Here is a 13,687-nt window from a genome sequence, read left to right as displayed (position 1 = left end):
TGTATCGTCAGCATATTGGAGGATAGACACTCCTCCCTCCACCAAATGAGGGATGAGGCCTACCACTTGACCATCATCTTTAGCCCTATCAATAAGAATAGCAAGCATGTCCGCGACAATATTAAAAAGAATCGGGGATAGAGGGTCTCCTTGTCTCAAACCTTTCCGAGTTTGGAAGTAATGACCAATGTCGTCATTAACCTTTACTCCCACACTTCCCACTTGCACAAATTGGGCAATCCACTCGCACCACTTAGGGTCAAAACCTTTCATCTGCAACGCTTGCTGGAGAAAAAACCATTTGACCTTGTCATATGCTTTCTCAAAATCAGTTTTGAAGAGAACACCATTCATTTTCTTACGATGAAGCTCATGAATGGTCTCATGCAAAACAACCACCCCCTCAAGAATATGACGACCGGGCATAAAGGCCGTTTGAGTTGGTCAAATCACGCCTTGGGCGATCCTAGAAATGTGATTTGTACCGACTTTCTTGAAAATCTTGAAGCTAACATTAAGAAAACAAATGGGTCTGTACTGCTGAATCTGAACAGCATTTTCTTTTTTAGGAATAAGGGTAATAACCTCAAAGTTCAATTTAAACAATGGCAGCTCCCCATGTTGAAGTTGGACGAACAAGGCCAACAAGTCAACTTTTATAACCTTCCAAAAAACCTGATAGAACTCCGCAGGGAACCCATCAGGCCCAGGAGCCTTATTATGCTCCATCTCAAAAAATCGAATCATGAACCTCCTTTTCAGTAAAGTCAGCTACCAGAATGTTATTTTCATCTAGCGTAACAAGGGTAATTCCCTGCAAATTCTCTTCCATAAGCGAGAAAGAATTCGAAACCAGTGTTCCAAATAGTTTCTTATAATAATCTGTAATAAAAACACGCAAGTTATCCTGTCCCACAATAATACCTTCATCCTGCTCGAGTTGGAATATTTTTTTCTTACGATGTTTACCATTGGCAACAAGGTGAATTTCTTTTGCATTGCTTCCACCCTCCTGGACATACTTCACTTTTGCCCGTTGCGCCCATTTGGATTCCTCATCCCGGCGCAGCTTGGACACAAAATCATTGGCATCACGCAACGCATCTCGCTCAGTAGCAGAGAGCGGAGAGGATTCAGCTTTTACGTCGAGGGTATCAATGATATGAAGCAGACGATCACGCTCTTTCTTATAAAGTCCACTTTGATTCTTTGCCCAACCACGAAGGAAGCGACGAAGATGTCTAATTTTATTTTGCCATCTCTCAATGGGCGAGGAGCCTCCACGACATACAGCCCATTCAGCTGCCACTATCTCGTAGAAGCCCTCTTGCCGCAACCAGGATAACTCAAACAAAAATTGAGCTTTATTACCCGGGTGCGCCTGATCCCCGGAATCAAGAAGAAGGGGAGTATGATCCGAACTCGCACGAGTCAGAGCATGAACCGTCACCAAGGGGAACTTTTGCTCCCAATCAACGCTAGTCAGAACACGATCCAACTTCTCATATGTTGGGATGTCCCGACGACTCGCCCAAGTATATTGACGGCCCGAGAGAACTATTTCTCTTAAATCTAGGCTCTCAATAATGGCGTTGAAAATAAAAGGCCATCTGGCATTAAAATTATCATTATTTTTCTCCTCTTGACGCCGAATAATATTAAAATCACCCCCGACCACCAAGGGCAACGGTTCAGATTCACAAATCCTCACAAGCTCCGCCAAAAAATCCGACTTATGAATGTTTTGAGCCGCCCCATAAACCGGGACCAGAACCCACTCAAATCCATCAAATTTTGAGCGCAGGTGAAATTTAATACAATAGTCTCCCGTATCAACTCTTTTGACTTGGAGATTAATTGTATTAAAACCAACCAAAATACCGCCAGAGCGACCATGAGGCGGTAACACATACCACTCATAGGCCAAACCGCTTGCCAGATGTTTCAAAAAAGGACCAGTAAAGTTAGAACGCCCTGTCTCAAATAAAGCAATAAAGTCTAGCTGCTGCTCATGAATGTTCTCCTGAATCAGTCGGTGTTTGGCAGGGTCACGAAGTCCCTCACTATTCCAAAATAAACCCTTCATTAGGAGAAATTTCTTTGTTTATGCTGCCGTGTACTGCGACGGACCGCTGAAAGATCGTAAGACTTTTTCTTACGTTGCCGCTTTGGGATACCCTTAGGAAGCAGATCCGTATGATCAGTTGCCACCCCAAGATTATCCGCATCAAAATCCACACAAAGATCAGACGGATTGGAGACCAACAACGAATGAGGGTCTCCATCCGCATCGCATAGAGGAACAACATCATTTTTAAGTATAGTAGCTGCCCGTTCTAATTCAGTCGATTTAAGTAAATTAATAGAATTTTTTTGATGATCATGTGACTCCCCAAAAGAAATCTCTAACCTACTAGCTCTAGCAATAATCTCTGAATCTGAAAGAGCAGTAAAAGAGAGAGAATTCAAAGCGATACCTGGAACAAGGAGAGGATCCCGTAACTGCGCGCGACGAGACGCATGCTCCAGCTGAGTCGCATCCGCATCCGGTTGAGCACGGATGCGCGCGCTGGATTGAACTCCAGCCGTAGCAGCATTCGAAATCCCACCGAAGGCTATCACCTCATTCATCGTCGGCGTCGAACCTCCCACAGTGAATCCGTCTGGTCCATGTGCAGGAGAGAGAGGCGCCGGAGCACAAACTGGGGAGAGAGGCATCGACCCCATAGCCGCCTGCCATGAGGGCCCCACTGGAGCAGCAACAACACCAGGAGAGCCAGGCAGCTGCTGCATGCAAGGAGCAGCACCCGCGCCCGTGTGGAGCAGGTGCCCAGCAGCAGGCGACCCCAAGCGTGGCATCAGCTTCACAACAGGCACATCTTGCTTCAGCAGACCTCCAAGCAGAGTCAGCTGCCACACAGCATGCACCTCCTGCCTCTGAAGTCGGCCACCAACCTGAACAGAACCCACAGCCGGCCCCTCCTGTCCCTGCTGACCAATCGAAGCTACGCCGCCCACAGCCGGCACAACCAGCGGAAGAAGCAGCCCACGCGAACGAACACAAGGCGGTGCAGACAAGGAAATTCTTTCTTCTTCCTCAACCATATCAGCCCAGCATGGACGCGAAGCCGACACACAAGACCGCGGAGTCGGCTCCAAAGCAAAAGATCCGAAGCGGATAGCAGGAAACACAGTAGAAGCAAATTGTGTCCCACCCGGGGCTGTACCACCTCCACTTGTTGACGACGAGGACCCATTAGCATCATGTATTTTAGAATTATCTTTAGGGTCGATTTGCGATTTGATCAAAAATGGTCTCATTCTTCTCAGCCTTATCACCCCCATCCGTATCATCGTCATGAGCATCGGCCATTTTAGTGTCAACCGGATCAATCAAACCCACGGGTGCCTCCACCTGAAAACCAAGCACATATCCACTGCCCCTGATAAGCACATCTTTTTCCTTAGGTATGCTTCTGTAATCTGTACAAGAAACCAAAATGTGAAGAACCCCATGCCTCCGAGTATACGGCATGTCGACCTCCTTGGTCTTGCCCAACAAAGATCCAACTCCCCACATAGTGACATAATCACCTAAGATATCAGGCGGGATACCGGTCACCCGCACCCACACCTCCTGTAAACTCCATTCAGGCTCAACTTTCGCACACCAATCAGAGAAAGTAATTGCGCACGGACTAGTAGGGACAGAAAACATGCCAGACCGAGTCATTCGCTGGAGCTCAGCCTTCGAAGGGAAACCAGCCTTGAACACATCTTTCTCATACAAGTTCACCTCCCATTGAAAATTTTCAGTCAGCACCAACCACTGCAGAAGCGAGGTAACCAGCTCAACAGACAAGCTACCTCCTGACACAGAAATTAACCCAACTCTGCCACTCTCCCGGCGAGGCCTAAAAGAGTCTGACACTGGCAGCTCAAAGAACAACAAAGTCTCCCCAAAACCGTGCATGATCACTTGTTGCTTCGGCGCCGACAACAACGGGCACACATCTTTCAAGTGAGCTGCAGACTCGCAAATATCACAAACAAGAGTTGTACAATCAGCAGAGAAATGACCCGATTGGTTGCATCTATAGCACTTCACCTTGCTAGCTTTTTTCGCTGGTTTGGACACGCCCGACGTTTCGGGAACCTCAGTAGCAGTGAGAGAAGCTGCTGCTGCCAGCAGCACTCCCCCACCCGACTGCTGCGCACCCCCCCCCCCCCAGTCCAGCCGAAGACACCACGGGAACAACAGCGGCCAAGGGAGCACTGGCTACCGCTGCAGCTTGGCCTTCCCCGGACACTACCCCTGTCGCAGAGGCAGAGGCATTTGTAGCTCCTGTCTCCGCCACGGCCGTCACGCCAGCCGAGGTCGAAGTTGCAGCAGCGCCCTTACCGCCACCTCCACCACGGCCAGCACAGCCGCCAAGACCGCGAGCCGGTGGAAGACCACGACCATGACCCGTAGAGCCACGACCGGCGCGGAATTCATAGCGCCGCCAATTCCCACCACCATCTCCGTAACGTGGAGGTCCACCGGGGCCAGCGAACCATCACCGTCTCATCCGTTGGAGAAGCGATCACCATTGTAGCCACCAAAGTCCTCACGACCAAAATCCTCCCGGCCATCACCATAGCCCTCGTTGTCACCATAGCCCTCGTTGAAACTACCCCTGCTGCCACCTCCACCGTAGCCACGCCGATCACGATCATAAAATCAATCGCCCCCTTGATACTCTCCGCCCCCACGACCACCTCCGCGGAACGCCATCTTAGCTTCGGCAGGAGAGACAATCGGGGCACGCGGAGCCGAACTACACCAGACTCGGCCGAGAAGCCGCCAGAACGCAATCCCAGCAGAACGAATCCCTGAGATCACATTACCTGCCGTTCCTGTTCCTGCCAGGCCCGTATTGCCATCAGGCAGAGAACGCCCAGCAGGGGACCAACTTCGAATGACAAGCCCCGCCGGCCTCGTACGGGCTTGCGAAATGTTCCCAGGACTCGCACGTAGCAGACCATGCGATCCGAAACAGACACGGCCCGCTGGCCCTGTATGGGCCTGCGGAACCTTCACAGGACTCGCACGTAGCAGACCACCTGCTCGGCCCGTATGACCATGCGAACTGCAACGGGCAGAATTCAAACGCGCCGACGAACGGCGACCGGAAAAACTCACCTTTGAGCGGCCTCTGGCCAAAGGACGCCGGCGTTGCACCAAAGTCCAATCAGCCGCATCGAATTGGTCGAGCACAAAGGTCGTCGGCTCCAGAGCCGCAGTCCTCGGCTCCACAGCAGGCCTCCTAAACGCCGCCGCCGATTTGGACGAAGATGAACCCTCGCGAGACGGCGATGTCTCCACGCTCGATCCCTGCACAAAAGCACAAGAAACCGTCACGGCCGCCTCCAATCTCCTCAGCCTCCTCTTCTCCTCCTTAGAAAACGAAGAAAAAACATGTAAATCACAGCTCACCGGTGAAGGAGTGCAGACCAAGAAACTGGAAGCCCTAGACGACACTGCGTCTTCCGGCGACGACTCAGACGCAACCGCGTCGTTGTCCTCGTCGGATTCCGGCGAGATCGCCCAGATGCGCCCAGGGGAGCGCGCCAACAGGTCTCCGGGTTTCTCGAAGCACTCCATCAGGTATGAACTATGAAGCCCAACACAACCAGGTGCAAAAATAGGGGTAGATGTGTATACCCCTAATTTCTGGGGCAACTATGAATAAGCCCAACTATGAAGCCCAACACGACCTGGGTGAAAAATAGGGCTTCATAGTTGTGTATACCCCTTTTTTAGGCCATTTATGAACTATGAAGCCCAACACGGGCAGGTGCAAAAATAGGGGTAGATGTGGACCAAAGCTCTAGTTAACCAAGACCTTAGCTACCTCTAGTGTGTAAGCGCCTAACTGATAGGAAATATCATCTGAACTGAATTATTGTAATAATTCCCAATTGAATGCACGACCATACTCATTTTTGTGAACATGTATGAATACAAAAAGGTTGGCCACATTAACTAATATAGAATACAGAAGCTAAATACCACAATCCAAAATATTCATGCTGGTTCATTCCAATTAACCTCATGTAGCTTGCACCTATTGTAGGCTACAAAAAGGAAGTCTCAATTGGCAATTTGATAAAACATGCATTTGGTCTTAGCACTCCAAGTGTTCAAACCCAATGAAGAGTATCTCAGAATCAGTTCATGCCAAGCACTTGCTTTCGCATGTACCTAAAGCTCTTCCGAAAAAAAGGGCCTTGAGCTCAGGGCCCGAGAGATAGTGCAATTTCTCATGGAATGCCCCCTCGGCAAACAGGTAATAGACAACAGATAGATACATAAAAGAAATACACTCTAAACTGTGGCTGTAGGCGTGAATCAGATCGCTAGTGATAGGTTAAGACAACAATTGTCTGAGAAAAAATCATGATAACTGGTCTCTCATATAAATAAGAAATGTTCTGATGTTGTATAATTTCTAAATAAACTGACAACCATGTTCGACTGTAAACTTGTGCCTCCTATCTAGAGAACAGATGCGGTTTTAAATATGGGATATATCTCAGAGAGAAGTTGAAAAGCCAAATCTGACCGAACACACAAATTTTACCTCAACACTCTCAGAAATCCACATTGTACTATAAATTATATGTGTCCAGCATTTAAAGTAAATTACAGTTCAGGTCTAATGGGACTAAAATTAATATTAATTACACAATAAAAACAAGATATGAAAAACAACTAATTCACATTACATAGTAGTATTATCAGTTCATTCATAAGAGAAGTTTGTGAAATAAAAACATCATTGAGGCAAGATTGCTTATGTGTGTGAATCAGTATGAAGTATGAACCTGAAATAGACTGTCTTTGACTATGTCCTTTCTTCTCCATAGGGCATTTACTTCCATGTGCTATACTGCTCTTTTGATGTACGTAGCATAAATGCATAATAAATCTTCCATGACGAATTGTGCATCTAGTTCTACTTCTTCCTTCATCGATGCCAAATATGGATTTAAGACCTCAATTCAGGGCAGGGAGGTAGGGCAAGGTGTTCCCCGTCTCAGAGAGCGGCATCAACTAAATAAACACCTTCTTCAACCCCGTTCACCTAATAAAGGATATACAGTGTGTGTGGAAGGAGACAATGCGCACACACCAGGACTTCATCCTGATTAAGATTTTGAAAGCTATGTTATGAGGATTTTATGGACTGGATGAACCTGCTGGGAAATGATATTTGACAAGCAAACATGACATCAAGTCATCAGCACAGAAAGACCTAAAAAACGGCTGTGAATAGCAGCCGATGAACTGAAATAAGCATAAGAACAGCGAACCACCAGCCACACCGCCAACAACGGGCGACAGATGCGCACCGCATACGAACTGCAGTTGTGCGACAACGCGCTAAACCAGCACCTGCAGCCATGCAAATCAACGACCAAATGGAACCGAGCAAACCAAACGGTTAAAGAAGAATGGACAGGGCAACAATGAAACCCAAGCCGGCAACAGATTGAATCCCATACCAGACCGCTTCATGCCTAAACCACGGACACCCGGGAAATCACGGGGCTGCAGCAATCCGAGGGGGAAATCACGGCGCTTGCTCCACCAATCCGAGGGGGAAATCACGGGGCTCCACCAAGCCTCGAGCCTTCGAAAGCACAGAAATCACCAGACCAGGCCACCGCCCCAGCACAGAAGCCCACAATGGAAAGCAAATCGCACACCAAGAGGGAAAAAGGGAGAACGAACCTGCAGCACGCACCAGCGAGACGGCCGTCGAGAACAGGGTCAGCAGCCGGCGCGGGGGTTCCTCCGGCTAGTTTGTCGTGCGCTCTCATTCATTGGTCCTATATAAACCAGTCGACTGGCTCTTGTACGTAAGTTTGAGTTCAGAAACTAATAAAGAGTTTCTATTGCTCTCTACTTACTGTTGTTCATTTACTGTACTTCGTGATTGTGTGGGTGTTCGACTACGATTTTGATGTGCAACTCCAAGACCGGCCAGCCGGCAGGAGTTGCACAACATGTTATCAGCACCAGCCTCTACCCCGAGTCTTAATCGAGCCTACCCTAACCAAGCTCTCAACAAAAATCACGGAGATATTGGATCTGAAATTTTATTGCAAAAATGGATTCCTCTCTGCGTTACAATTCCGTTTTTGCAATTAGTTTCTTTTCGTTGTATTTCACCTCAAGATTGGATTTTCCTCGCGGGTCGCTTGCTGACCAAGTCGCCGGCACAATTGCCGATCGATCCCGCCGCATGAGGGACTTGTTGACCAATTTTTGGGGGAGACGGCACCACGCCGTCGAGTGTCGCATCGCCGGCCACCGTAGCCATGAATGGCAGCGAGCCGTGCAACCCAATTTTTCCCATCGCGACCACCGCAACCGCTACCTCCGAGCGCGAGCGCCGCCCCCGTCGGTGCGCCGGCTGCCGCCGCCTTGGGCGCGGGCCGCTGCCGCCTCAGGAGCACGCCGGGCCCGAGCGCGTGCTGGCTGCCACTGCGTGCGTGCCCGCCGCCGCCGTCGCGTCGGGCACAAGGCGAACTGCCGCCGTGTGCAGGCCGCCGCAGCCAGCAGCCCCTGCCGCTGTTGTGCCGCCGCCGCCGCCCAGGGGAAACCCTAGGGGCTGGCGCGGCTGGCCCAGCTTGGCCGCGCGGGATGGGCCGTCCTTTGGGATGAAAGAAAGAGGGAAAATGGGCTGGCAACCCGAAATGCATTTTGGGCCAGGAATTTTGCGTTTTAGTCCAAGACGTTTCAGTAAATTACATGCATTTTATCCCTGTTGTGTTATTTTGCCTAATGTCCCTGGAACTGTCTGTTTTATCTAAAATCGCATAATTATGCCAAATTTGCTTCAGGAATGTACTCTTTGGGCGTTTTTTGCCCTTTGCACTTGCTTAACATGTCATTAATATTAACATGCTTTGATTTAGTGCTTTTTGATGATGTAGATTAACCGTTCAAACACTTTTAATCGTATTATGAATCCTCCATCTGATCTGGACTTGGGAGACGCTGCAGCACTTTTCACCATGGATGACGTGACCGCAAATGACATTGCGCTTGAGGTCAACGTTCTCATGGAAGAGTCTACCTAGCTTGCTTTATTCCTTTATATTTGCATGCGGTGTGTTTCCATACATTTGATAAATTTGAATAATTGGTTTACTGTAAGCTCTATGAGAGCAAAACATATTTGGTTTATGGCGATTGGATGTTGAATTCATTCATTAATTCCTTTATTAATATTGATGGCTTGTTATGTTCTGAAATGTATGTCGCATTTACTTAATTATGTTGCTACTTCCTCGGTTCATTAATTAATTAGATGCTATATTTTAGAACACGTGGCGCTCGAATGGAGAAAAATGTGCCTTGTGGATAGTTGTACCACAAACACCATCTTGAGAGAAATTCGTTATTTCGAGTCCATTAAAAAGACTCCAGGGAGTATCATGACTATCGCAGGGGGCGAGTCAATAATAGTAGGCTCTGAACAAGCTACTATCATACCCCCCATGGGAACAACTTTGCTCATTGAGGAAACATTATTGTACTCAGAGTCGACTCGAACTCTCTTGAGTGCTAAGGACATCTGCGCAAACGGCCTCCATGTGGAGACCGATGATGATAATAGCAAAGAGTGCCTACTTATCACAAAGCGCGATGCCCACGGTAAGCATGTTGTTGAAAAATTCCCTTCATTCGACACTGGGCTTTACTACACTAAGATTGTAGCGCCGCCCGTGTACACTACCTTAAAGACTATATTTAGAAGCTCTGAACTATTTTGCTTATGGCATGATAGATTAGGTCACCCCGGGTATTAGAATGATGAGAAATATAATTGACATCTCAAATGGGCATGGGGTGAATGTTAAAAATTTCCCAAATCATGATGATTTCATGTGCTCGGCATGCGCGACGGGGAAATTAATCATTCGACCATCACCATTGAAAGTGAGGGATGAAATCCCTGCGTTTTTGGAACGCATCCAAGGGGATATATGTGGTCTGATTCAGTCCTTTTCGGGGCCGTTTCGATACTTCATGGTGCTCATAGACGCTTCGTCTAAATGGTCATGTGTTAACTTGTTGTCTACACGGAACTATGCCTTTGCCAAGTTGATGTCGCAAATCATACAAATGAGGAATAATTTCCCGGATCATCGTATAAAGTCTATTCGAATGGACAACGCTAGAGAATTTTCTTCAAAAGCGTTCGATGATTATTGTATGGCACTTGACATTAAGGTTGAGCACTCTGTACGGACTAGCGGAGGCATTGATTAAGAGGATTAAATTCATTGCTAGACCACTCCTTTGGGGTTGTAATTTACCAACCACGTGTTGGAGTCATGCAGTGTTGCACGCCGCAAATCTCATCAACTATAGACCCACGGCCTACAACATCCATTCACCTATCCAACTAGCGCAAGGGTCGGCACCGAAAATTTCCCACCTTCATAGGTTCGGTTGCCAGATATATGTACCGATACCACCCCCTCAGCGATTAGCAATGGGACCGCTCCGTAAGTCGGGGATATACGTTGGTTATGAGACTCTATCCATAATCAGGTATCTGGACCCCATGACGGGAGACTGTCACACGGCCCGCTTTGCTGACTGCATTTTTGACGAGGATCTCTTCCCGACTTTAGGGGGAGGAAATCAACCTCTTGATGAGAAAAGTCAAGAATTGACGTGGCAAGCCACGGGGATCCACGCAAATGACCTGCGCACAAGTGAGACACATAGAGAAGTCCAAAATATAATAGATTTGCATGCTTTAGCGAAAGGGTAGAGATATCTAAGGATCCTGTGGGTCTACCTGCTTGAGTCCAAAGGCCTAAAAGGACGAGAAATCCGGTTCCTCAAATCTCAAGTACTCGGGGACGCCCGACGAAAAAGGACAAGGGGGATTTATCACACTTGGTTACTAAAAATCCCCGACAGAGTGAGGTAGTCAATTGAGACCTGGCACAAGTACGGAATATCCAGCGCAAGGAATTCCAGACTTTAACCTTCCAACAGTGGAAGCACCCAGCGGAGATGTGAGCGCACACATCGGCGCGGAAAAACTAAAGGACCTCGCTCCAAGAATGGGAAATCCTGTGGAGACAGAGGATGCGCATGACGCGCCCCATGACGGAATGGGCATAGATTATGTTAACACAGGAGAATCAATAAACCGAGCGACTGCTAATGTCGACATAAACTTTGCTAAGAAAATTGCCGCAATCATCGATCTTGACCCCGAGCCTAACTCGCTCGCTGATTGTAAGAAGAGGTCGGATTGGAAAGATTGACAGAAGGCAATAGTTACCGAATTATTATCTCTGCACAAAAGAGAGGTTTTTGGACCTGTGTGTCGAACCCCTCCCCACGTACGCCCTGTCGGTTACAAGTGGGTATTTGTCCGCAAGAGAAATGAAAATAATGAGGTAGTACGGTACAAAGTAAGGTTAGTTGCTCAGGGGTTTACTCAACGACCTAGGGTCGATTATGAGGAAACCTACTCCCCGGTCATGGATGGAATTACTTTTAGATATTTGATCTCAATGGCAGTCAATATGGACTTAAAAATAAAATTGATGGATGTTGTTACTGCTTACCTGTATGGTAACTTGGATTCGGACATTTATATGAGGATACCTGATGGTCTCCCTGTTCCGAACCAAGACAGAGCAAACAGAGGTCTATACAGTGATCAACTCAAGAAGTCGATGTACGGACTTAAACAGTCGGGTCGAATGTGGTATAATCGACTGAGCGATTTTCTACATGAAAAGGTCTACACGAGCAATGAAGATTGCCCATGTGTATTTATACGGCGATCCCAAGATGGATTCTGTATAATCTCGGTATACGTAGATGATTTGAATATCATCGGTACACCTGAGGATATTGAGGAAGCAAGTTCCTACTTGAAGTCAGATTTTGAGATGAAGGATTTGGGTAAAACCAAGTTCTGTCTAGGTTTGCAACTGGAACATTCCCATTATGGGATTCTAGTGCACCAGTCTACCTACACTCAAAAGGTGTTGGAAAGATTTGGATTTGAAAAGGCATATCCTTCAAAGACTCCCATGATTGGGCGGTCATTACAGCAAGACAAGGACCCTTTCAGGCCGAAAAAAGAGGGGGAGGAAGTTCTGGGTTCAGAATTTCCTTAGCTGAGTGCTATTGGAGCACTCATGTACCTCACGAATTGTACATGGCCGGACATTGTATTCGCCGTCAATTTGCTGGCTAGGTACAGCTCTGAACCTACCAAAAGACATTGGAAAGGTGTTAAGAATGTCTTTCGGTACCTGCAAGGGACCAAAGATCTTGGGCTATTTTATAGAAGTAATCAAGACCTATCTTTGATAGGCTATGCCGATGCTGGGTATTTGTCGGACCCGCATACATCAAAGTCTTAGATTGGATATGTTTTTCTATGTGGTGGAACTGTTTCATGGAAATCGTCAAAGAAAAGTCTTGTATCGACTTCGACGAACCACTCGAAAATCATAGCACTATATGAAGCATCACGTGAGTGTGTATGGCTTCGACGGATGGTTCGCCACATTTACCTGTGGGCTGAACACCGTCCAGACCCCCACCATTATCTATGAAGATATTGCAGCTTGTGTTGCACAAGTACAAACGGGTTATGTGAAGAGTAATCTCACCAAGCATATAAATCCTAAGTTTTTCTATGCACATGAGTTGCAAAATATGAACGAGTTAAAGGTCTTGCATACTAAGTCGTGTGAAAATCTTGCTGATTTGTTCACCAAGTCACTACTGGCATCCACTTTTGAAAGGTGTGCGCATGGAATCGGTATGTTGAGACTTAGGGAGATGCAAGGTTCAGGAGGAGATACTTCACATACTCATCGTTAAATCTTGATCATGGCCATCAAATACTCATTTTAGAGATTGAGTAGGTTGTACTCTTTTTTCCTCAGTGAGTTTTCTTGTGTTTCTCGCATGAGGTTTTTAACGAGGCAATCTGTGCAACATAGCAACTGTATCCTCTGCTCTCTTTCTCCATGTGTTTTTCCCACTTGGTTTTTTCGGAGTTTTTGAGGCATATGGCGTACGGATAATCGGTCAAGAGAAAGTGTTGGGAAACCAACGACGGGGTGGGATGGCCACCAAGTCGTGCGCCCCCCACCAACCCCCATGTTGACTTGTTCCTCCACCTAACAGTTTGTTGTGAACTCTTATCCATTGGACCTATATAAAGGAAATGAGACTATCCCTTGTACATACACTTGAGATCAAAAATTAATAAAAGCTCATGTTCCTCTCTACTTTCTGGTATTTATTTACTTTACTGTGCTTCGTGATTGTATGTGTGTTCGACTACGATCTTAATGTACAACTCTAGGACCGGCCAGCCGGCAGGAGTTGCACAACACAAAGAAAGCGGCAAAGCGCAAGCCGTGGAGCGACGAGCGGGCGAGGAAACTGCTCAGGCGTAGAAATCGAAGGGATGTGAATATTCAGTTTTACGGATTAGAAATACAGGTTGGTATCTAAAAACACGGATTTGGTAGACTAATATTTTTTTTATAAAATTCGGTAACCGCTAGAGAGAGAGAGAGAGCGCTGCTCTTACCAGTCATCCACGAGTCAACCACCAACCACACAAGCAAC

General features: G+C 47.3%; 1 protein-coding gene across 1 annotated transcript; it reads right to left on the bottom strand.

Moving 5' to 3' along the window:
* Positions 1–280: 280 nt before the first annotated feature.
* LOC112268600 lies at positions 281–2,448 on the bottom strand. The gene has a single exon (XM_024454424.1). The coding sequence runs from the start codon at positions 2,084–2,086 to the stop codon at positions 731–733; it is 1,356 nt and encodes a 451-aa protein (XP_024310192.1). The 5' UTR covers positions 2,087–2,448; the 3' UTR covers positions 281–730.
* Between the last annotated feature and the right edge of the window lie 11,239 nt (positions 2,449–13,687).

Source organism: Brachypodium distachyon, chromosome 4 (genome assembly GCF_000005505.3).
Source record: "Brachypodium distachyon strain Bd21 chromosome 4, Brachypodium_distachyon_v3.0, whole genome shotgun sequence".
In the NCBI taxonomy this organism is placed as follows: Eukaryota; Viridiplantae; Streptophyta; class Magnoliopsida; order Poales; family Poaceae; genus Brachypodium; species Brachypodium distachyon.
Note: the sequence above shows the minus strand (reverse complement) of the source record. Positions and strands in the feature narration are given on the sequence as shown.

What these genes read in the sequence shown, in the direction of transcription:
- LOC112268600 (XM_024454424.1), bottom strand. Translation starts at nt 2,086, where the DNA reads ATGAAGGGTTTATTTTGGAATAGTGAGGGACTTCGTGACCCTGCCAAA.